Source organism: Rhinolophus sinicus, chromosome 16, assembly GCF_057876585.1.
Source record: "Rhinolophus sinicus isolate RSI-liver-muscle chromosome 16, RSI-T2T, whole genome shotgun sequence".
In the NCBI taxonomy this organism is placed as follows: Eukaryota; Metazoa; Chordata; class Mammalia; order Chiroptera; family Rhinolophidae; genus Rhinolophus; species Rhinolophus sinicus.
In genome coordinates, this window is record NC_142516.1 from 19,399,214 (window position 1) to 19,425,042 (window position 25,829).

The window sequence follows — 25,829 nt, forward strand, 5'->3', positions numbered from 1 at the left end:
GGCCAGGGCCGAGCCCGACGGCGGGGCTTCCGGGCACCTCCTAGGGGAGCCCGAATCACGGAGGGGCGGTCGGCCGCAGCCTCGCCTTCCCCCACGAGGCGCCCCCGTAATATGCGCCCCTTCACACCCTCACACTGGGAGTGGAGGAAAGCCCCGTGCAGCCGCGGGGTGCCGGGGCCGCCGTCCGCACCGAGAGTCCGGGGAGCCCTGCCCGGCTTCCCGACACTTCCTCTCAGAAAATGGTGCGCGGCCCTGGGGGAGGCGGAGGCGGCGCTCTGGGCGGGCGTCCTCGCGCTTAGGGAGTTGCTGTTTACCGGCGAGGTGGGGCGAGCGCTGGAGCTTCCCCTGGCGGGGAGGCGAGTGGCCGCCGAGTGGTGGACAGTGAGTGCTCGCGTCCGTACACGTCTGGGCGGCGACCTGGCCCCGAAGCCAGGGCCCCACGCGGGGTCTTGACATGCATGAGAACCAGCCGAGGTCTCCACACTTGTGTTCTGAGCTGTGTTAACGATTTCTGTCCACCGTGCGTCTGGACTTAGTGACCATGGACGTTCACCCCGTCCCCCCCCCCAAAGAAACTTCTTGAATTCCCTGCCATGTATGAAAAATATTGTGTAAGCGCAATTTTCGGAGAGCCTTCAAAAGCTCTAAAAGTTAATGAGGCCCGTGATCAAAAAGATTTAATATCACCGATATAAATATTTCTCTTGGGACCCAGCGATATGGCGTGGAACTTGACAGATATTTTGATGATTAAGGAAACGAGTAGGATGTTAGTGAATTAATTGAAGGTTGTAGTTAGTATATATACATCAGGAGTTTTCACAAAACTCCAGCTCTGTTAGAACCTGCAAATCCACTTGTCTATTCCCATTTCATTGGGCATTCGAGGTTTTGTTTGGCCTTTTATTTGCTTTTGATGACAAGATTTCTGTAAACCTCTTGGTTGTAGAATATGTAGAACTTGCTTGAACAGTAAAAGCTGGGTACATGTTGTCATAGTTGATGATTGTCATGCTGTGTAAAGATGATGAAATCTTCCAATAATTTTTGTCTTCGTTAGATTTTATCCTATTTTCATATTAAGTCTGTATGATACATTGGATTAACTCATTTGAATGCGAATTGCACACTGCTACAGACATTAGACAAAGTTCAGTTTCACATTTCATTTATGGTTGTGATGTTCTTTAAAGCATTTTTTATTTAATTGAAACTTTGTATTTAATTGAAACTTCTCTGAGAGCATTATTAAAAACTCATTTCACATCACCTTATTCTATGTGCGCAACATTTTACTATTTTGTGTAATTATGCCGCTATTTCAGTTAGTAAGTGTGTGAAATTAGTATTTCATTTTGTGTGTGAATTGTAAGACTGACTTGAGATAGGGAGGAACCAGGTTAGCTTTTTGTATTGGAAATTTGATAGTGATAATAAAGAGGACTCTTGGGTTATGCATCTTGGCTGTTAAAAAACTCTTGGACAACATGTAGTGCAAACTTACTCTTTTGAATAATGTTTTAAGAAGTTAACTCTTCACTCTGTGGTTTTAAAGCTACAAATGAGTTTAATGATTTAAATATATGGGGCAATAAGATACTACAAGGTAAGTTCATTTGGGAGTTCAAGTAGGTTCATGACTTATTCTTTGCAACAGGACCAATACCATAGTATATTACAGTCTTATTTTTTATGCACCAGTATCAGTTATTTATCACATTTAGATTTCAGACAAATGAATTTCAAGTTTCTAAAGTAAGGAAAAATAAAAAATCTACATGGTTGTTTAAGAGAATTAAATTTGCATCATTAAACAGTCCCGAGTCTAATTTGTTCAGTTTTTTTAACTAATGATGACATTATAGATTATTAACAATATATAGAATTTAGTTAGACCTGTTTTTTAGGACCTATGGAGACAAACTTAACTGACAGTTTCTTTGGAATTAGAAGAGATGGATTTTTGTTCGGCAGAACTTTATAGGGGTTTTTACACCTTGGTGTTAAGGAATGTGGTTTTTAACACAGTGAATTTTGGCTTTCAGGAGGCTAATTAAATTTCTACATTTTCCCACAGCCTGAAAAAGGTCCCTTTTCATTGTTTTGTATAGTTAGAAAACAATAAACCACCAGTCAACATCTTTCTAGTTCCTTCTCAAATCCCAGCTTGGGGGGGGGGGGGGCGTGTGTGTGTGTGTGTGTGTGTGTGTGTGTGTGTGTGTTTTCATTTCCTCCTGAGGTAATGTATAGTAAAACACAGTTTTGGTGTCGTTGAATTTTGTTTTGTTTTTTTAAGAAAATCTTTGAAAGTTTTGATGTCTGAAATTGATGTGTTCTGAGAGACTATCTTAGCTGTATTTTGGTGAGCTCTTTTGGGTGGTAGATGAGAATTTGCAAGATACCTTCTATTTCTGTGAAATCCACTCGCTGGTTTTGTTTAATTTAAAACTTTAAACATGATCATTCATACCAGTGATGTAAGAGCATGAACTTTGGTGATTTTAAGTTTTGGTTTGGATTTGTTAAAAAGAGATAAATGGATAAACATATACTTCACTAATTTTATTAAAGCAGAATTATACTTTTTTATATACTAAAAAATAATTTGATTTATTTGTTATTCCTTACATTGCTATTAAAGCTTTGCTTTTACACTCTGCTGTTGCTAGATTGTCCCATCACTTTTCTTTGTATTAACATTTCACAACTCATCACATTCTTATTTTTATTATTTGTTATTATAATGCTTTTTCTTTTTTTTCTCTAATCTTATCTGTCTTTTAAAAACTTGTTCTCTAACTTTGTTTTCCATTTTCTCTTTTTACTTTTTCCATACAGTGTTGTTACAGATCTTATAGCAGTCGGTTTAAAGGTAGGAATCTTTTACTATCCTTTCATAAGCATTTTTAAATTTTAGTTTTGGCATTTTTCCCATGGTGAAATCATGTCACCTGTTCATAAAATTATCTGTTTTACTGTGTGATAATAATCTTTTATATAGCTCCAAAATAAGTGCTTTCGTAGCTAATGTTGGATTTTACATATTTATAAATAGAGGCTACAATATTATCTTGTATATCTAAAATGTGAACAAAAAGTTTAGCTCGAAGTTTCACATGAACTGTCACGGTGTGTGTTTCTTTTGTTTTCTTTTAGCAGTTAAATGCAACCTAGGTTCTGATTTCTATCATGTCATTTCTTATATTGTCTCTTTAATGTGCTTATGAATAATGAACAGCAGCTGAAGTTCCTACTGTGTCCTTGCTGCTTTACATGTATTTTCACTAATTATAATTTCTTCAAGGTAGGTATTAATATTCCCATTTCAGAGATGAAAAAATAGGTTCAGAAATTTTGTGTTCAAGGTGTGATGCACCAGAGTTCAAACCCATGTCTTCCAGTTCCAAAGCCTGACCTTTTTTTTTTTTCATTATACCTAGCTGCCAGTATTGAGGGTTCTTTCTAAAGGGTAAACAGCAGGAGAGCTGGATAATTAGTATTATCACAGTAACAGTTTTTCTAAGTTATAAGTCATTTCAATTTTATCAAAGTTTTCTTATTTATTGGATTCTAAAATATAAATCAAGTAAACAGTGTTCATCAATATGAGGCTTTTAAAATATAAATGGGTATTTTAAGATTTCTTTTTGCAATTTGGTATTTGATATAGCTAAGTTGAGAACCTAGTTTTAGAAGCCACTTATAGTTTAGATCACTGTAGAAAATAAAATAATTCATGTTTTTATTGTATGTATTTTATGTAAAGTTGTTACACCACTTTATGTCCATCTTCTAGCCGTTTCCACACTTCTGCATTTGCACTTATTGGATCTGATGGTAGCACTCGTATTCTTAAAACACCTTAAAAGATAAGCATAAGTTTAGCATACAGCATTAGAGATTAACAATAGTATGTCCAAGATTGACATAATTGGGAACTACTTTTTATACTGTCCTTTGAAGTTGGTGGAGTTAGCTTGCTTTGGCAAACTGAACGTATTTTATGAGTGGAAAATATATGAAGGAGTCTCCTTGGGCAGCATATGGTTTTTTTTGTTGTTATTTTGTCATAGATATTTAAGTCAGTTTCTCATTTGGGAATGATACTCAGAGATTAGAAACCGTAGGAAAGGATATTTAAAGTGAATGTTGTTTGGTCTTATCAGAAATGATTCTAAAGCTTATCTGAAAAAAAATGAATATATAAGATATTTTAAAAATTTACCATTTTGGAGTTGAGGAACTAGGCTTGAAGGATTGTCATGACTGTTTCCTTGTGGGGAAGAATGTATCTTGATGATTAAAAAAAAAAAAAAAATTTGAATGTTAGACACAGGAACTGGATTTGAATACATGATTTGGATTTCTGACTACCTGTTTTGAAGCAAGGACTTTGAAGGCAAAGATCAGATCCTACTCTGGGTTTAAAAAAAAAGATAAGCTGATTAGTTGATTCCCTAAGCAATCTATGTTTTTATAAACTTAAATACTGGAAATGTCTGTAAAATTATTCATTATGGAGAGATTTCTACTTCCTTCCTGGATCCCATTGAGGAAGTTTAGTTACCAAGTAAAAGGCGAACAAAGCTCATAGTTCATCTAGATTGTATAAAACAGTATTAGCAAATTTAAATAAGTCCTTCTAGAATTTTAGTTACTTATATTTTTCTATTTGCTGTCTGAATATAATGATACAACAAATAGTTTTAGCCAGTGGCAAGAGTGGATTCAAGTTAGGCTCCGTAAGTTGCTTTCCTAGGTTCAAAAAAGTAATAAGGATTTCTTTTTTAAAGAATTGAAAATACCCTCAAATACGAAATTTATTTTAGAGAAAGAACCCTGAAATGTTTTTAGAGATCAAGTGATTCATTAGAATGTGTCATGAGGGCAGGGATTTTTTGATACTTTCTTCACCACTTTGTTTCCATTGTTTTCGGACATAATAAGATCTCCAAAATATCTGATTAATGAATGAATGCAAAAGTTGTCCCACAGCTAGTTAGGTGGCAAACTTATACTGGAATCCAAACCTTCTAATTTTGCTAGTGTTCCTTCTGTTAGTTACATACCATGGTGAGGAAGAATTGAATTCATTTTTTAGGTTGAAATTTTCTTGAAGACAGGTAAACATTTTCAGTCAGTTTAGGGCCATAACATATTGGAGATTTACTTACACATACTTGTGTACCCTAGGTGTTTTATGGTATGTTCAGCGTATCGGTTTTTGAGCCTTGTCTAAATTAGGCAAGAAAATTAGCTTTTGGTACTTCTCCTGAAATATTTATTCCTGTTATGTCGTACTTTGAAATGCTTTTAAAAGCAGAAGTAATTGCTATCCTTAATTTTCAATTATTTTAAATGAAGAAGCAACCAGGTGATTATGAGTGATTGGGCATGTTTCAAGAACTTGATTGTACTAAATAAATCAAAGTGTCAGCATTGTGGGTAAGGTAGCTTTTTGTGTATATACCTAAGAGTATTTAAAATTTTCAGTTTGTACTTTAATTATTCCTAGTTAGTTTATTTTAAATATTTCTCACACTCCTGGCTGTTTTTCAAAATGCAATAGTAGCTATTAAGACAAATGATTTTTTTTAAATGATGATCTTCCATATTAAACATGTTGCAGTATTTTCCTGGAGTGTCTTCCTCTTTTAGGTAATTAGATTATTATAGAAAAACTCACATGTTTAGGAAGGACTATAATTGGCTTCTAATAATTATCACACCTGTCAACTATATAGGAAAGAACAATACAGCATATTTAAATTAATTTTAAAGGTCAATTTTCTATTTGTTTGACCAAGGGGTAGCAAAGTATAGCCTACAGACCAAATCCAACTTGCCACCTGTTTCTGTAAATAGTTTTATTGGAACACAGCCATGCTCATTTGTTTTCATACTGTATGGCTCCTTTCACTATACAATGACAGAGTTGAGTAGTTTTAACAGAGACCATGTGACCACAAAGCCTAAAATATTTACTTTCTCAACCTTTACAGAAAAAAATTTGCCTACTGCTGAGCTTGAACTATAGAAAATAAGAAGGCCTTTGCTGGAAATCTTTTTTTCTCTTAAACTGAGTTGTAACTTACGTAGAATGAAATGCACAGGTTTTTTTGGTTTTTTTTTAAAGATTTTTATTAAAATATAGCTAACGTACAATGTGAGTTTCAGGTGTACATCACAGTTATTTAACAGTACCCACCTGGAACTATACACAGTTATTAACATATTATTGATTATATACCCTGTGCGAAAGAAGTGATCACTATGATAAGTCCAGCAACCATCTGACACTGTACCATGCTATCACAATATTATTGACTATTTCCTATACAGTATATTCTATCTCCAAGACTTACTTGTTTTAAATCTGGAACTCTGAACCTCTTATTCCCCTCTACCTCCCTCTCTTTTTTAACTTTTCAATTACAGTTGACATTCAGTATTATTTTAATTTCCAGTGTACACCAGAGTAGTTAAGACATTTACATAATTTATGAAGTGATCCCCCTGACTAGTACCCACCTGGCACTATACATACCATGTTTCCCAGAAAATAAGACCTAGCTGGACAATCAGCTCTAATGCATCTTTTGGAGCAAAAATTAATATATTAAAGTAAATAAGACTGAGTCTTACGTAATATATTATGATATAACATAATATAATATAATACGGGTATTATATTAATTTTTGCTTCAAAAGATGCATTAGAGCTGATTGTCTGGCTAGGTCTTATTTTTGGGGAAACATGGTATATTCCTTCTGCTATACCCTACATCCCTATCACTACTGTGTAACAACCAATTTGTACTTCGTAATCCCTTCCCCTTTTTCTCCGACCCCCAACCCCTCTCCCATCTGGAAACATTCAAAATGTTCTCTGTATCTAAGAGTTTGTTTCTGTTTTGTTTATTTTGTTGTTTCGATTGTACTTGTAAGTGAAATCATATGACACTGTCTGACTTACTACACTCAGCACAATGCTCTCTAGATCCATCCATATTGTCACAGATGGCAAGATTTCATTCTTTTTTACGACTGAGTAATATTCCATTGTGTGTATTTGAACCATCTCTTTATCCATTTATCCATTCAGGGACACCCAGGTTGCCTTCATATCTTTGCTGTTGTAAATAATGCTGTAATGAACATATGGATGAGAACGTTCTGTAGAAGTAGCATTGTGGGTTTCTTTAGATAAATACCCAGAAGTGGGATTACTAGGTCCTTCTTGGTCTCTTGTTATAATCTTTTTTTTAAAGTCTATTTTGTCTGGTGTAAGTATTGCTGCCCCAGCTTTTTTTGTTGGTTTACATTTTCATCAAATAACTTTTTCCATCCCTTTACTTTCAGCCTGTGTGTGTTTTTCGATCTGAAGTGAGTCTCTTTTAGGCAGCTTATGTAAAGGTCTTGTTTCCTTATCTATTCAGCCCTCCTATCTTTTGATTGGAGTGGTTGATCCATTTACATTGAAAGTAATTGTTAATAGGTATGTAGTTATTGCTATTTTATTATTCAGATTTTTTATTTATTTTTTCATCTTAAAGCAGTCCCTTGAAGATTTCTGGTAGAACTAGTGTGGTGGTGGTGAACTCCTTTTGCTTTTTCTTATCTGGAAAGCTCTTCATATATCCTTCAAATCTAAATGATAGCTTTGCTGGGTAGAGTAATCTTGGTTGTTAGGTCCTTATTTTTCATCACTATGAATACTTTATGCCAATCTTTTCTGACCTTCAAAGTTTCTATTGAGAAATCAGCTGATAGTCTTATGGGAGCTCCCTTGTAGGTAACTAATTGCTTTTCTCTTGCTGCTTTTAAGATTCTTTGTCTTTAACCTTTGGCATTTTAATTATGATGTGTCTTAGTGTGGGCCTCTTTGGGTTCATCTTGTTTGGGACTCTGTGTTTGCTGGGCTTGTATATCTATTTCCTTTGCTGGGTTAGGGAAGTTTTCCATCATTAGTTCTTCAAATAGGTTTTCAATTCCTTACTTTCTCTCTTCTCTTTCTGGTATCCCTATAACGGAGATGTTGGTACACTTGGTGTTGTCCCAGAGGACCCCTAAACTCTTCTCATTTTTTTGGATTCTCTTTTTGCTGTTCTGATTGGGTGTTTTCTGCTTCCTTATCTTCCAAATCGCATTTTTGATCCTCTGCTTCATCTAATCTGTTGATTCCTTCTAATCTTCATTTCCATTATTGTATTCTTTATTTCTGATGGTTCTTTTTTATGTTTTCTATCTTCATGTTTATGTTTCTATCTCTTTGTTGAAGTTCTCCCTGAGATCATTGAGAATCCTTATAACCAGTGTTTTGAACTCTGCATCTGGTAGATCGCTTGTCTCCATTTTGTTTAGTTCTTTTTCTAGAGCTTTGTTCTGTTCTTTTATTTGGGACATGTTTCTTTGTCTCCCCATTTAGGCTGCCTCCTTGTAATTGTTTCTGTGTATAGGTAACTCCCATATAACATGGCACTTCTATAACACAGTTTCGTTCTAACATAGTTTGAAAATTGGGGAAAACCTTCGTACAACATGGCATCCTAGAACATGATTTCACTCTAACACGGTTTGAGAATTAGAGAAATCCCCAAACAACATGGAGCATAAGAGCTTTTTAAGAGCAAAAAGTATCTTATTCGAAATTAGGGAAATCCCCAAATAACATGAAACATGATAAAAGCTCAGTAGTGATGACAAAGAAAACGTTATTTAATACATGGTAATATGTTATACTCTTGGTGAAAATTGCTTTAGTAAAGATATTTCTCTTAATTATAAAAATGTAATAGTGTGTTAGTTTTTGGAACTTAACCCCCTTTTTGTACTAGTTCTTTGTTTCGTATAACACGGATTTGCATAACACTGCATTTTTTAGGAACCTAACAACCGTATTATACGGGGGTTACCTGTATTAGGTAGGGCTATTATGTCTCCCAGTCTTAGTAGAATGGCCTTATGTAGTAGGTGTGCTGTGGGGCTCAGTGGCTCAGTCTTCCTGGTCACTTGAGCCACTCATTCCATATGTGTCTCTTGTGTGGGTTGTGTGTGCCCTCCTCTTATAGTTGAGCCTTGGTTGCTACTTGCACATCAGTAGGTGGGATTGACCTTCGGACTCGTTGGTTGTGAGGTTGGCCGTGAGTACAGTGGAGGAGCTGTTGTATAGGGGCTGACCCTGCAGAGCAGCATCTGTCTCAGCAGGGCTGTGGTGCCTGCCCAATCTGCCCTTTAGGTGTGTTGTCCTTGGAGGCAGCTGGGTGATGCTCCAGCTCCTTTCGAAGTTGGCCACTGGCAAGCCAGCTCCAGGGCCACCTGGGAGGGAACCCGCTGAGCGTCAAGTTCAACACAGCCTATGCCCTACGCTGGGCCATCCGGCAGGAGCCACAAAGCAATCCACAGATGGCCGCCGCCTGTGCTGTGCTTGGAAGTGCCTGGAGAGGCTACTGCTAGTACTGAATTTAAGGCTGCTCAACCAGAGGTACAGGACACATTCAAGCAAGTAAGATAATTATTTTCCAATCTGCCTATTTCAGTTCAAGGTCTTGGGTGGCTGGAGCCTATTCCAGCACTTGGTGCAAGGTAGAAACTAACCCTGCACAGAATGCCCTTTCATTGCAGGGCTCATTACACACTGATACTCACTGGGACATTGTAGACACCAGTTCACCTCATGTGCACAACTTTGGGATGTGGGAGGCAACTGGAGTTCCTGGAGAAAACCAATGCAGACATGGGGAGAACTTGCAGACTCCACACAGACAGTGGCCCCAGCTGGGAATAGGTTTTTTTGTGCCTCATGAATGCTGTAACAAAACAATGTTGAATGAAACAATGTTATTTGAGGACCTGCTGTGTTCATACTTCATGTATGTAGTATATGTCTTTGATGTCTGGCTTCTTTTACTCAGCAAAATAATTTTTAGATTCATCCATGTTGCCTCTATCAGTAGTTTGTTCTTTTTGGTTTTGAGAGTATTCATTTTGTGAATATATCACAATATTTAAAAATTCTCATATTGATGGACATTTGGGTTCTTTTCCAGATTTGAGCTTTTACGAATAGAACTACTATAAACATTTGTGAATGCTTTTGGGTAGATGCGTATTTCATTTTACACTATGCTTAGGAGTAGAATTGGATGTGTGTATGTTTAACATTGTAAGAAACTGTCAAACTGTTTTGCAAAATGTCGTACCACTTTACATTCTGACCAAGTTTGTATTAGAGTTCAGGTTGCTGCACATCCTTGTCAGCATTTGATGTTGCCAGCCTTCTTAGCCGTTCTAGTGGGTGTAACTCGAATGGCTAGTAGTATCTCATTATAGTTTGATTTGCACTGACCTGATGATCGGTGGTGATCGTACCCTTTCATGTGATTATTAGCCACATGAAACATCTTGTGAATGTTTAAGTTTTTTGCCTTTTCTTTTAAAGTAGGTTTTTTGTAAACAACATATATTTAAGTCTTTTTTAAATCCACTCTGACAGTCTCTGTCTTTTTGTTGGTTTAGTTCCAACTAACGGACAGAGATTGTCAGAGTGGGTTAGGTTACTTCAAGGGATGATTAATATAATTGGGTTAGTATCAATCTTGTTCAAGGGGTGATTAATGTAATTGGATTAGTATCAACCCTATTCATAATGGTTTCTGTTCATTGACTTGTTCTTTTTTATTTTTTGTCTGTCATTTTTTCCTTCTCATTTTACTTGAGTATTTTAGATGATTTTATCTCCTTTCTTATATTAATTATGCATTCCTTTAAAAAATGTTTTGTGGTTGCCTTATATGTTTTAGCAGTTGCAATATACATTTACAACTCATTTAAGTCCATCTTCAAATAATATCATATTGCTTCATGTATACTGTAGATACAGTACTTAGAACATTCCCAGTTTCTCTTTCCTGTTCTTTATGACATTGTTTATGCATCAAACAATGTCATAAAGAACAGGAAAGAGAAACTGGGAATGTTCTAAGTACTGTATCTACAGTATACATGAAGCAATATGATATTATTTAACCATATACAATAATCATCCAATACATTGTTACTATTATTGCATTAAATAGTTATCTTTTAGGTCAATTGAGAATAAGTATAAAATATTTTATTTTATTTTCATTATTCCTTCTCCACTAATCTTCCTTTCTTTATGTAGATCTAGTTTCTGATCTATATAATTTTGCTTCTCCCCAAAGAGTTTTTCTTAAACATTTCTTGAAGAGCAGATCTACAGTAAATTCCATTTTGTCTGAGACATTCTTTATTTCTCCTTTGCTTTTAAAGGATACTTTTTATATAGTATTCTAGGTTGGTGGGTTTATTTTTTGTTTTGTTTTTTCTTAACACTTTAAATGTTTCACTCTACTTTCTTCCTCATACATGGTTTCTAATGAGAAAGAAACATCTGTAATTCATATCCATATTCCTCTATTGGTAAGGTGGTTTTTCAAGGTTTTTCCTTTTGTCTGTGGTTTTCTGAAGTCTGAATAATATACTGAGGTGTATATTTTGTGGTATTACCATGTTTGGCTCTGAGCTTCCTGGGTCTGTGGTTTGGAGTCTTCCAATAATTATGGGATATTCTTGGCTATTATTACACTGAAATGCTACATTCTCTCTCTTTGTTGTTGTTTGTTTGTCTGTTTCTCGTATTTCAGTTTGGGAAGTTTTTATTTTAATGTCTTCAAGATCATTAGTTCTTTCCTCAGCTGATGAACCCATCAAAAGCATTCTGCATTTTTGTTACAATGTTTTTGATTTCTAACACCATTTTAATTGTTTTTCAAAGTTTTCCTGTCTGTGCTTATATAATTCATCTTTCTTGCATGTTATACATCTACTTTTCCATTACAGCCATTAACATTTTGATCATAATCATTTTAAACCACTGTCTGATAATTCCAAAGTCTTTGTCATATCTGAGTCTAATTCTGGTTCCTGTTTTGTCTCTTTAGTCTTTGTTGTTTTTCCTTGCCTTTTAATGTGCCTTATAATTTTTGTTGAAAGCCCGACATGATGTATCCTAGAATACGAACTGAGATAAAAGGCCTTTAGTGTGAGGGTTTATGTTAATCTGGTTAGGAGTTGGCCTGTGTGTTTGTTTGCTGTAGCTGTAGTGCCAGAGACTTGAGATTCGTCTGTTGTCCCACACACACTTTTTTTTTTTATTCCCCCCTCATTAAATAGAGTCTGAGCCTTGCAGGTCTTTTCAGCTGTAATTCATTGCTGCTATTCTGGAGACCTGTTATGTGGTGGTGTCAAAGATAAAAAAGCCAGACACTAGTTAAGGTGGTAAGGACAGATTTTAATCAGTAATAACTATTGCAGTAGGTAAAAGAAAACTGTGAACTGAACTGTTTTGATTTGTATATAGGTAACTGGGCATTTTAGAAGGAGGATGAGTTTTAAAAGGGAGAATGAGTTTAAAGGGAGATTGAGTTTACTCCATGACCTCAGTTTTCTGGGCCCCAAAAGAGTTGTTTTTTAGTTTATTCACTGTTTTTATAAGAATGGCAGTGACAACTTCTAAGCTGTTTACTGACCTGGAAGTCTTACCTAAAATTGGGTTTATGTCTTTATTATTGAGTTGTAAGGGTTTTGTGTTTTTTTTAATATGTTCTAGATGTAAGTCTTTTTTTAGATATATGTACAGTATTGTGAATATTTTCTCTTGGTCTGTGGCTTGTGTATTCATTTCTTAATGGTATATTTTGATAAATAGAGGAATTTATTTTATTTTTTTTCTAGAATTTAATTTTGATAATTTTTTTTTTCCTTTCTTTTTTGGGGGGTCATGGCTTTCTTTGTCTTGTCTGGGAAATATGCTTATCCCAAGGTTATGAAGATACTCTTGTATTCGTTTTAAGAAGGCTTTTACTTTTAGCTTTTATAAAAGGGTGGGTCTGAGGTGAATTTCAGATTTATTTTTGTATATGGTGTGTGGTAGAGCTGGAGATTGACTTATTTCCAGATGGTTATCCAATTAGTTTGGCACCAGTTGCTGAAAATATTTTCCTTTCCATATTGAATTATGTTGGTACTGTTATTTTGGAAATCAATTGACCATATGTGAGTGGGTCTGTTTCTGTACATTGTATTCTATCAGTTGATCTGTTTGTTTATTATGTTACTATCACACTGTCCTGATAACTGTGGGTTCACAGTATGTCTTAAAATCAAGTGATGTAGGTCCTCCAACTTTGTTGTTCTTTTATCAAAAGTGTTTTAGCTATGCTGTCATTTGAATTACATTTAAAAATTTTAAATCAGCTTGTCAGTTTCTACAAAATAAGCTGGGATGATGACTATGATTGAATAGAATATATAGATAATTTTAGGGGATAATTGACATTTCAATCATATTGAGTCTTCTATGAAATAGAATATCTCAATTTTTTTAGGTCTGTATTTTAGTACTGTTTTGTGGTTTTCAGTGTATAGATTTTGCATGTATATTTTAAGTGTATCCCATTTTTCTTTACTAATATAAATGTTATTTTATCTGTATATAGAAATATTTTGCATATCGACTTGTAACTTACGGCATTACTATATTATTGTATTAGTTTTATAAGGAAAAAAACTTAGAATTTTTTTATATACATGATCATGTCATCTGTGAATGTAGTTTTATTTCTTTATTTCCAATCTGGATGACTTATTTTTTTCCTTGCCTTAATGCAGATTTTAGGACCGCCAATATAATGCCAATAGAGGTGACAATATCCTTACCTCTTTCCTGTTCTTAAGGGAAAGCAGTCAGTCTTTGTTAGCTGTACGTTTTTCTTAGATGCCTTTTTTCAAGTTGAGAAAATTCCTTTCCATTTCTTGTTTCCTGTTTTTCGATAACATGAATGGATGTTGCATTTGGATCTTTTGAGGAATTTGTGCATTTCAGTAAGTTTACGGGCATAAAATTGTTCATAATATTTCCTTATCCTTTTAACATCTCTTGGATCTGTAATGATTTCCATCATTTCAGTTCTGATATTGGTAATTCACTTTTTTTAAAATGATTTGTCTAGCTAGAGGCTTTCAATATTATTGGTCGTTTTCAAAAGCCAGTTTTTGGTTTTTTTCTGTATTGGTTGACTTTTCTATTTCATCAGTTTCATTCTTTATTATTCCTTCCTTCTACTTATGTTGGGTTTAATTTGTTTGACTTGGATTTTTTTTTTTTTTTTTTTTTTTTAGTAGCAGCCTAAAACAACATTTGTTAAGATTTTTCTCACATTTTCTGTGGGACTCTAGGAGTGGCATAGTTGGGTGGGCCCTCTGGCTCTGTGGAGCTCTCACAAGGCTGCTATCAAGGTGTTGGTAGGTGCTGCAGTCATATTCTGGGAAAGAAATTTGCTTCCAAGAAAAATCACACAGTTGTTGGCAGGAGTCAGTTCCTCCTAGACTGTTGAGCTGAGGGCCTCACTTCTTTACTGGTTTTTGGCTGCAGGCTGCCCTCAGTTCCTTGCCTTGTGGGTCTCTCTGTAGGACAGCTTGCTTCCGCATCTTGCTACTCCCTAGTAACCAAAGAAAGATAAATACTAGCTAGAAGTCCTTTGAAACCTAATCTCGGAGGTGGTATCCTATCACTTTTGCTCATTCTGTTCTTAGAAGCAAGTTACTAGGTACAGCCCACACTTAAGGGAACGGAGTTCCACCTGGATGTAAATACTAGACAGTGGAGATCGTTGGGGACCATGTTAGAAGTCTGCTTATCACACCAGAAAAATTACTGGGTGGTAGGGGCGATGCACATGTTCAGCTTTACTAGATAGTTTCAGATTAATATTGAGCAGTGTACGAGAGTTACTATTACTACAAATTTTCACCAATACTTAGTATTTTGCCTTGGGATATTTTAATGTTTTTATTTAATGCTATAAATTTATCTCTAAGCACAGCTTTAGCCACATCCCAAGAGTTTTATTTTTTTCTGTTCATTTTTGTTTGGAGTAGATTAAGCCCCAAAGAAGTAGGAGGAAGGAAATAATAAGTAACTTAGACGAAATGTACAGATTTCTTGAAAGACAGGAACAGTCTGATGACCAAAACTGACATGAGTTAGAAAGGATTCCCTCCTCCTTTTTAAAAAGAGTTTGTGTAAGATTAGCATTATTTTTTCCTTAAATATTTGATAGAATCGATCAGTGTACTATTTGTGGGTGCATTTTCTTTGTGGGAAAGTTAATTATGAATTCAGTTTTCTAAAAATAGATACTGTGCTATTCAGATTTTTTATTTATTTCACTGTATCCCACAAATTTTAATATGGTAGGTTTTTATTTTCGCTTCAAAATACTTTCTCTTCCTGTGATTTCTCTTTTGACTCATGATTATTTGTAAGTATGTGGTTTAATTTCTAAATATTTTGGGTTTTTCCGATATCTTTCTCTTCCTGTTTTCTTAAATACTACTTTGATCAGAGAACATACTTTATATCATTCCAGTCCTTTTACATTTCCTGAGATTTGTTTTAATGTCAAGTATATGGTCTGTCATAATAAATGTTCAGTGTTCTATGTACACTTGAAAAGAATGTATAGTTTGCTTTTTTGGAGGGGTGTAGTGCTTTTTAAATGTCAGTAGGATATGTTGATTGAAAATTCAACTCTTCTATAGCCTTTATAATTTTTTTTCTATTTTGTTAATAACTTAAAGAGGAGAGGAATATTGGAATTTCCATTCATAACGTTGATTCATTATTTTTTTTTGTAGTTCTATCAGTTTTTTATATATTTTGAAGCTCAGTTATTAGATACATTCACTTTTAGGAATGCTATATTTTCCTGATGAGTTGGTCTTTTTTTTTTTTCCATTTGGGATATACACCTTTATCTCTATTAGTGGTTCTTGTATTGAAGTCCACTTTTTCTGGTATTAATATAGTTGTTGCAACTTCCTTATGAATAACCTTCACATGGTATATCTTTTTCCTGTTCCTTTTCCTTTTAGTCTGTTGTGTTTAACATAGGTTAAAGAACAGATGAGTCAAAGAGACAACAAATAGCAAGATATGGGTTTAAACCTACTTGAAGGAGATTAGGTTCCAAAAGAAGGGCTTCTCTTGCTGTCCCTTAGCTCCCACTAATGCATGTGAGCTGCCATGATGTGAGCGGCCCATGTACAAAACAAATACTGCCAGCAACCACTTGAGTGAGCTTGGAAGTGGATCCTCCATTTCCTTTATTGAGCCTTGAGATGATTCCATCCTGTGAGAGACCCTGAGCCAGAGGACCTAGCTAAGCCATGCCCAGGTTCCGACTCACAGAAATTGAGTTAAAAAGATACTTGTTTTTTTAGCTGCTAAATTTGGGGGTAATTTGTTACACAGCCATACATAATTAATACTACTACTTAACTCAGAGTGGTTAATTAATATTGAAAAAAATAATAATAAAATAGCTTATTAACATCCAAGTAAGATTGTGTAAGTGCCAGTACCTTTTGGTCGTAAATCCATTATGCATGTGACTTTTTACATGACCATATTCATTTTCTCTCTCTCTCTCTCTCTCTCTCTCTCTCTCTCTCTCTCTCTCTCTCTCTCTCTCTCTCATAGTTTACCATAGTTTATATATACTTTGATTTTCCTTTTTAAAGGTTTTCTTTTTTCTTAATGTACTAATGTGAGTTTTACTGACATCTTATTTAAAAATTTTTTTTTAACCTGAATGCAGTCATGCACCACATAATGATGTTTCGGTCAACAATGGACCATACATACAACCGTGGTCCCATAAGATTACAATGGAGCGGAAACATTCCTATCAGGCCTAGTAATTGTCAAAGTGCAAAGCATTACTCAGTGTTTGTGGTGATTCTGGCAACAAACCTGCATTGCCATCGTATAAAAGTATAGCACATACACTTACGTACAGTACATAATACTTGGTAATGATGATAAGTGACTGTTACTGGTTTACTTACTATACTTTTTATCATTATTTTAGAGTGTACTCTTTCTACTTACAAAAGTAAAACCATTTGCCATATTAACACTGACAGCAGCCTCATATATCTATCTCATGTTTACCGTGTTTCTTGATTGCATCATTCTCTCTTGTTCTTGATTTAATCTTCTGGGTTTTTTTGTCCAGTAACATGCTGTACAGATATCTATACTGGGAACAATATGTTATACCGTATAGCCTAGGTGTGTGTAGACTATACCATCTAGGTTTGTGTAAGTTCATTCTATTAGGTCCTCATAACAACACATTTCTCAGAAATGTTTCTCTGTCATTAAGTGGCTCATGACTGAACAAACTTTCAAAAAGGTAGCCGAAGAGTCCCAAAAAACTTACATAATCGTTACTGGGTAGTTCACATTTGCCTTTTTTTTTTTTTAATTTTTTTTTTACCACTCATATTCATTCATTTTCTCTGTATTTTTTCTGTAGCTATACATACCTCTATATATCCTTTATTTCTCCCCCCTCTGAATCATCAGTTAATACGATTTTCAGCCAGGCTTCTCCACTACTGTTACTAACGTTCCCTTTGTAATCAATAATTTGTCAAGATTTTTTAAAACTTTATTGATATATTACTTTACTATATTTATTTGTTAACCCCTAAATACTTCAGAGTGTAATACCTTAAAGAAATGATATTTCCTTACAATTATCAAGATCAGGAAATTAATCTAAAATGGATCCATGGTGATTTTGATTCATGACATTGACATTTTAAAAGAATACAGGCATGTTATTATACAGGGTGTTCATCACTTCAAGTTTTCTGTCCCTTCATAACTAGATTTAGGTTGTGTATTTTGACAGGAATACCACAGAATTGATGTTATGTTTTTCTCAATATATTGTACCAGAAGGCAAAGAATATTGACTTGTCCTTGTACTTGTAATGTTAGTTTTGATCAGTTTGTTAAGTTGTAAATTTACATTTTTCCCTTCGTAACTAATGAGTATTTTGTGGAGTGATACTTTGAGACCCGATTAATAATAATTTAATTCTCAAACTTTCACTTACTAATTTTAGCATCCATTTGATGGTTCTTGCCTGAATTAGTTATTATAATGATAATTGCAAAGTGGTGACTTTCTCATTTTATTTTTGGAATCCGGATGACACTTGCCTCTTAAAGTGAACTGATTATCTCATTCTTTTGCTGTTTTGTTGAACAACTTTTTTGTGTGAAAGTTTGGTTGATCTCACCTATAAAGCCAACTGGGCCTGGGTTGGGAGTGGGGGATGGGAGGTTTTTGTCTATTATTTCACTACCTTTAATTTTTATTGTTAAATCAAGTACTGTATTTCCTCTCACACTAATTTTGGGATTTTCATATTTTTCTAGGAATAGGTTTATCTCATTGATTTCATAAATTATTCTGCAGTTTATAATATTAATGTCTGCAGTCTTTCGTTATTTTTTTTTCTGAAATAGTTTGTTCTCCCTTGATCAGCTATGCCAGAGGCCCAAGTTACTAATGTTTTAAAAGAACCAGCTTTGGGTTTTTATTAATCTTCTTTTGTTGATTTTTCAGTTCTCGATATCATTGTTTTCTGTTCTTAAGTTTTTCTTTTTTCTTGTTTATTGGGTTTCTGTTGCTCATTTTTTAACTTTTTTGAATTAAGATAATTAACTCATTGTCTAATTATCTGTTTCCTGATAAATGTATTTACAACTGTAAATTTATATTAAAATACTAAAGCTGGATCTCACGAGTTTTGGATTTGTTTTCATTTTCATTATATCTAAGTATTTTTACATTTTCCTTACAATTAAAACAAAATCTTTTTTAACCCAGGGATTATTTAGTGTTTTAAAACAATTAGTTTCCATACATTAGCTACTATTTTGTTATTGTTTCTAATTTTATTACAGTCTGTTTAATATATTCCTATGGATAATATTGAGACTTCTTTTCGAACTAATACAGGAGTTGGTAGACTATATGGCCAAAGGGCTAAATAGAGCTCAGTGCCATGTGTTTTTGTACGTCCTGAAAAGTAAAATGGCTTTTATACTTCTAAATGGTTGAAAAAAAATCAAAAGATTAATGTTTTGTGACAGGTGAAAAATAGGTGAGATTCCAACTCAGTGCCTGTAACGTTTTATTGGAACACAGCCATGTTCATTCATTTTCATATTGTCTGCAGTTGCTTTTGTGTAGTTGTGACAGAGACTGTACTGTTTGTTCCTTTACAGATAAAGTTTGCCAACATGATACAGTGTCTGTTTTTATAAATGTTTATTCTTAGCTGGGTGTCTTCTTTTGCATTCAGTATATCTGTTAACTCAAGTTATTGATTGTATTTCATTTTTCCAGTGTTGTTTTATATGTTTGGTCCATTGGTTTCTAAGAGGATCTATTAACATTTCAACTCAGCTGTTGATTTATCTTTTTTCTTTATATTTCATCATGGTGATGATCTAGAAATTTAGTTGTGGATTATAGTAAAATCCTCATTTTCTCTAGACCTCAGCTTATTTTTTGACAATATAACCTTCACCAAGATATCTGATCATTTTTATTTCTTGCATCATCTCTTAGCTTTGTCTTTCAGTTGATTTGAGTGTTTCTTTCCAAAAAGTTTATAACATGTATCTTTGTGGCAAATCCAATGAGACTTTGTATTTCTGAGAATATTTTTAGGCAAGAACAGAATTTAAAAAGCTTCCAACTTGTCCCTTCACTGAGACTTTTGAGTCCTCAACCGCGTCATCTCCGTCACCCCCCACATACCATTTCAAGTTGACCTTCAGCTTTCTTAAGGCTTTTCTCTTGTTATTTAGGTTCCTGAAATCCATATATCCCTCTACAGTTTCTCCGTGGTTGATTTTGGAGATGGGAGTTAATAATTGATACTAGTTTCAGACTTCAGATCAACCTATCACTGTACTTAGTAGTATAGCAAGTACAAGGGACAGTGGATGAGACAACCCGTTCTAGTTTCAGGCGTTAGACCCACCTACTTGTAACCTAGTACAGTGTATACAGAGGACTGTCACCCAGATGTTATTGTTTAATTTTAGAATTCCATGGATGAAGAGATGATATCTGAAAGCTTCTAGGAAGGGAAAAAAACAAGTCAACTTCAACTTCACAGAAATGAATGTCAGACTGGCATCTTACCAGCCACACTATGTGCTGGATGAAAATGGGACAATGTTTATAATTTTCTTAGGAAAAATAATTTTTAACCCAGAATTCTTTACTAAGTCAAATTATTAATTATGAAAGTACAATTATGAAGATAGAATTTTCAGACATGTATGGACCTAGAAAGTTTACCTTCTGTTTACCATCACTTAGGTAGTATTTAAGGATGTATGCCAGCAAGATGATAAACTAAGGACACGGAAGATAAATTCACGAAAAAGTTGAGCCAATCTAGAAGAAAAATGAAAAATAGTCTCAGGTTAATGGTGGTTCAGAAGGCCTAGAAAGCATTCTAGATTGATGCAGGAGGAAAGAGGGTTTTATAGGAAAGAGATCTTGGGAAGTAAAACCGGGATTAGATAGAAGGTATGGTGTTGTGAAGATTTGGGGGGGAAATTTAAGGATATAATAAAAGACAATAGTGTGAGGAAAATAAAGGTAGTTAAAATGCCATGGAAAGCAAAAAAAAAAGAAAGGAACAAAAAGAAAATTATGATCTAACTATGAACCAAATTAGAATGTGGAATGATGTTAAGAAATTGATAGTGTAATCGAGAATCCATTTGATCTTTTTTTTTCTATTTTTTTCTTTTTTAAAGATTTATTGGGGAAGGGGAACAGGACTTTATTGGGGAACAGTGTGTACTTCCAGGCCTTTTTTCCAAGTCAAGTTGTTATCCTTTCCATCTTAGTTGTGGAGGGCGCAGCTCAGCTCCAGGTCCAGTTGCCATTTTCTAGTTGAAGGGGGCACAGCCCACCATCCCTTGCGGGAGTCGAACTGACAACCTTGTGGTTGAGAGGATGCGCTCCAACCAACTGAGCCATCCGGGAGCTCAGTGGCAGCTCAGTTCAAGGTGCCGTGTTCAATCTTAGTTGCAGGGGACAGAGCCCACCATCCCTTGCGGGACTCGAGGAATTGAACTGGCAACCTTGTGGTTGAGAGCCCACTGGCCCATGTGGGACTCGAACCGGCAGTCTTCGGAGTTAGGAGCACAGAGCTCTAACCGCCTGAGCCACCAGGCCGGCCCCATGAGAATCCATTTGATCTTGATTTTAGAAATACTGTAATCTTTTTTAAGTGGTCCTAAGTTTGTGACATTAGACCGTAGAGTAAAAAGTGAAGTGTGCCAGGATTACATTTCCTTACATAGTCATAAAAATGTAAATGCTGCTTATTAATTTCCAACTTTGAGTCAACCTTTGGACAGGACATAAACGGGCAAAGCCCAGAATACTGTTGTTGCAGTGCAGAATGTAATAAAAAGAGTGTAATAAAAAAGTAAAAGTGAGGCTGGCAGAGGGAGGGAGGGACGGAAGGAGAGAACAACAGATTACTAGCACTAATAACTTTGTCTTTCAAAATGGAGAATCAAGAAATTAAAAAAGTATAATATTTAAAGTTCAAAGATACTTATGTAAGTATTAATATATATTTCGTACATGGAGAGGATAAAAAAGAGGAAGTGTAAGAAATAATTTCTAAAGTTTTCACATTAAGGTTAATCAGTTTATTTTTAAAGTTGGTAACTCAAAAGTAGTGGTATAAACATATTTGGTTTATGGGGACAACTGTTACTAAGATTGTTTAAACATTGGGATATAGATGGAGAGATTTGCTTTTATCATATCAACTCCTTTGTAATGTTTGATATGTTAATGGTATAGTATCTCTATTTGATAAAAAATAAAAGTTAAGTTCATAAATAAAAGTTAAAAGAACAAATAATTCAACAAAAAATAAATTCAGCTATCTGTATATAATGAAAGAGCTCTCCTTCGCGGTGTTGTCCCACTTTTTGTCTTTTCCCCAAAGGTAACAGTTTTATTAGTTTTTCTTAAAACTTCTAGTTATGCAAATAAAGGCAAATACATTTTTTTCTTCCTCTTCTACAAAAGGTAGCATATTTATATGTACTGTTGTACACTTTGATTTTTTTTCACCAAAACATAGGGAATCTTCCTCAGAGTTCCCCCATTCTAATTTTTTAACAGGTGCAAAACATTTTGTGGATCTAGAAGTTATTTATTAAGTCCTCTTTTGGATTCTAATGTTATTTCCAGTATTGATCTCTAATAAACAGTTCCTCGTGAATAATCTTGTACATACTCGTATGTCATTCCATGTGTATGCAGGTGTATCTGTGAAGTAGAGTCCAGACATGGCGTTGCTGTTTCAAAGATTAAAGGTAGATCTGTAGGTAAATAGTAACAGGTTCACCTCCATTAGGGTAGTAGTATTTTGCACAACCCAGTTCTTGCCAAGATTGTCCTTTCAAACTTCTGGATTTTGCCAATCGTATTGGTGAGAAATGTTCTCACTTTAGTTGTATTTCTTTTATGAGTGAGCTACAGCATATTTTTATATCTTTGAGGGCTTTTAATCCCTTTGCTTTGGTATGTTGGTTCTTGTTCCTTTTCTATTGCCTCAGTATTTTTCTTTTCAGCTTCTAGAAGCTTTTTATAAATTAGGGAAGTAAATCCTTTGTTTGTAATGAATTGCAAGTATTTTCCCCAGTGTGTCATTTGACTTGCTTATGAAACTTTCTGCCATGTGAGGCTTTTGATTTGTGGATAATTGGATTTTGTATTATTATTATTATTACTAGGAGTAGGAGTAGTAGTACCGTGTTTCCCCCGAAAATAAGAGCTAGCTGTACCCTCAGCTTGAATGCGTCTTTTGAAGCAAAAATTAATACGAGATCTGGCCTTATTTTACTATAATATAAGACCAGTTTTTACATAATATAATATAATACCGGGTCTTATGTTAATTTTTGCTCCAAAAGACGCATTAGAGCTGATGGTCTGGCTAGGTCTTATTTTCGGGGAAACACGGTAGCAGTAGTAGTATAGCTCTGGATTTTGAGTCATAGGCTCTCCGATTCAGGGTTATAAAGGAATTCACTTACATTTTCTTAATATTTGTATGATTATTTTTCTCATTTAATCTTGATTTATTTGGGATTTTATCCTGGTGTGTGGTATGAGGGATGGAGTCAACTATCTTTTTCCAAATGGATACCCAGTTGTCCAAATGCCATTTATTATAAAAAGTCCATTTTCTCCACTGTATATTGATGATATGCTTTGATACTTTAGCCATTGCTAATGTAGTATCATGACACAGGTATAAGGCTCTGGTTATTCTGATTGTCAGTTAATCTGAGATAGAACACTAGGCAGAGGAGGAAGGAAACTTCCTTTTAAATAATAATAATTACTAAGTCCATTGTGCATATTTTTGCATGTAATCCTCACAACAACACTATGAGGAAGATGTTTGTATTTTCCCCATTTCAGATGTGGAAACTGAGGTACAAAGATACCAAATAACTTACCCATCACATAGTAAGTAGTAGAGCCCAGGTTTGAATTCAGAGGGTGTGACTCCATAGCCTGTGCTGTTTAACCCATTTAACCCTACAGGGCCGTGTCCTGTCTCTGACCTTATGGAGGCTGCACAGAGCCTCCAGTTTTCCCCGTTCAAATCCATTGCTACGGTAATGCAGCTGCAACGGCCGGCGGTGGCAGTGGCTATGGAAATAGAAACTTAACTAAAGAAGTGTCTGGGTTCCAGCCTTACCAGAGAACTACAAGAAAAATAAAGACTTACTTGGCCATTTGGGCTTGGCAAAGTGCAGAAAATAGTTAATGTAGCAGGCTGGATGGAGACTGCTATCCTTAGAAAGGCAGCTTACAGGGCCGGGGGGGGGGGGGGGGCGGGGGGGGGGGTGACCAGTTAGCTCAGTTGGTTGGAGGGTGGTGCTGGTAGCACTGGGGTTGCCGGTTCGATCCCTGCAGGGCCACTGTGAGCTGCGCCCTCCTGCTTACAACTTTACAAGGTTGGCCCTTGGTTGGTATGTAGTTCCCTATATTGATATGATCTGTCTTTCCTTAAATAAGAGTGGCTCACTGTGCCTAAACTGTTTGTGTAGATGATACAGTTTATACTTTCTGAGAATCTGGAATTTTGGTACATGCTTAGCAGAGAGTGTCTGTGTGACCAGCGCCCAATAAAAACCCTGGGCATTGAATCTAATGACCTTCTCCGGTAGGCAACACTCCATATATGTTATCATAGTTCATTGCTGGAGGAATTAAGCCTGTCCATGTGGCTCCACTGGGAGAGAACTCTTAGAAGCTTGCACCTGGTTTTCTCTGGATTTTTTCCCCATACACTTGTTTGCTGATTTTCCTTTGTATCCTTCCACTATAGTAAGTCTTAGAACACAACTATGTGCCAAGTCCTGTGAGTCCTTTTAGAGAATTATTGAATCTGGGGGTGGCCTTTAGGCTAATTCTAGACACTGACACTAAAAAATTTGCTGTGATTTGAGCGGTAGGGTGTGCGTGTGTGTGTGCATATGTCTGCATGTGAAGCGGGTGGAGAGAGGGAGAGAATGGTGAATCTATAGAATTTGAGAGTTCTATAACTTTGGGAGGTTAGGAGCAACAGTAGCTGAGTATCACCATAGGAGAGTTTCTTTTTTAACATGCAGAGGAAATACTGGCAGGTTAACTGGTTTATGCCCATCACTCTTGCAGACAGGAACTTCATTCAACAGCTATACTGCTAGTGATGACATGTTGGAGCAATAGCATCCACAGCCACAGAGCAGTAGTAGTTGAAGAGAAGCAACTTTTTGACTGAGTTAGCAGCACTGCTGAGATTTTAGAATTTGTCATTCAGGAAAATTCCTGCTTATGAAAATAAGACTTTTTTTTTGAGAAGTTGTATAACAGTTTGGGGTGAAAGAAGAAATAGCCAAATGCATTAGACAAAGACTAGCACTGCTCTCAATTATTGATAGAATAAGTAGACAGAACATCAACATTGTATTCACCAATACAGCATTTGCTTCCCCCCAGATAAAAAATGCATTTTATCCCTATCCTGCTAGGTATCAGTATACAAGAAGTACTTTTCAAGAGGAAACTTTGCATATCTATTGTAAGATTAGACCAGTTTTGCAGGATACCATACCTATAACGTTATTATAACCTAGTACCCAATGTCAGACAGGTAAGAAGTGATGGGGGCTGGATTCAAACAAAGGTTTGTTTCCAAAGCTCATGTTCTGCTTTTTACACCATGGTGTCTCTGTTGGCTTTAGGAAAATTAATATTCCAGACAGTATTTGGTTAATAAACTTCATTATTTTTGGAAGTTGGTTTGTTTGAGGACAAATAGTATACCATTTTATTAGAATTAGAGATAGAAGCATAGATTCCAGTCTGCCAAAGCAGTAAAGTGTATTTATAGTTTCACTAAAATGAAAAGGAAGTTAGAACACAATCCTGTTTTTGTGATGCATTGAAATTTCATCTGTTGGGGCTCATTACCATTCACTCTGATTTCTTAATGCTATTTCTTGAACTAAAAAAACGTGAAAACTAGCCCAAGTTCATACAGTGGCTGTTACAAAATTCAGAAATGCTTGCAGATCACTAAATGATGCAAAAGAAATTTTAAATTAAAAAACCATTTTTGTTGTTGTTAACATTTTGGGATGATAATATGTTCAGTAATGGCCAGTAGTAGAATTGACCAAAAATGCTTATGAAATGTGTTTGATTGGAAGACCCAGCTATGGAGGAGACAGATGTTGGCAACATTTTTAAAGTTCATTATTTTGGAAATGAAAATAGCCCCCTTTTCTCTGATTAATTAACATTTAAATATGATAAATATAAAAG

The 25,829-nt window shown here is 35.3% G+C and overlaps 1 protein-coding gene across 7 annotated transcripts in view; it reads left to right on the forward strand.

Moving 5' to 3' along the window:
• PTBP3 (polypyrimidine tract binding protein 3) overlaps positions 1 to 25,829 on the forward strand; it is a 99,894-nt gene that overhangs the window by 425 nt on the left and 73,640 nt on the right. For 2 of the 7 annotated variants that reach the window (XM_019749546.3, XM_019749547.3), the window contains exon 2: positions 2,839 to 2,872. The exons of 4 other annotated variants lie outside the window; for them this stretch is intronic. In XM_019749546.3, the coding sequence (XP_019605105.3) occupies positions 2,839 to 2,872 (34 nt within the window). Of the gene's footprint in view, positions 1 to 2,838; positions 2,873 to 25,829 lie in introns of those variants that run through there. One more of the 7 variants, XM_074330838.2, reaches the window with a different exon arrangement.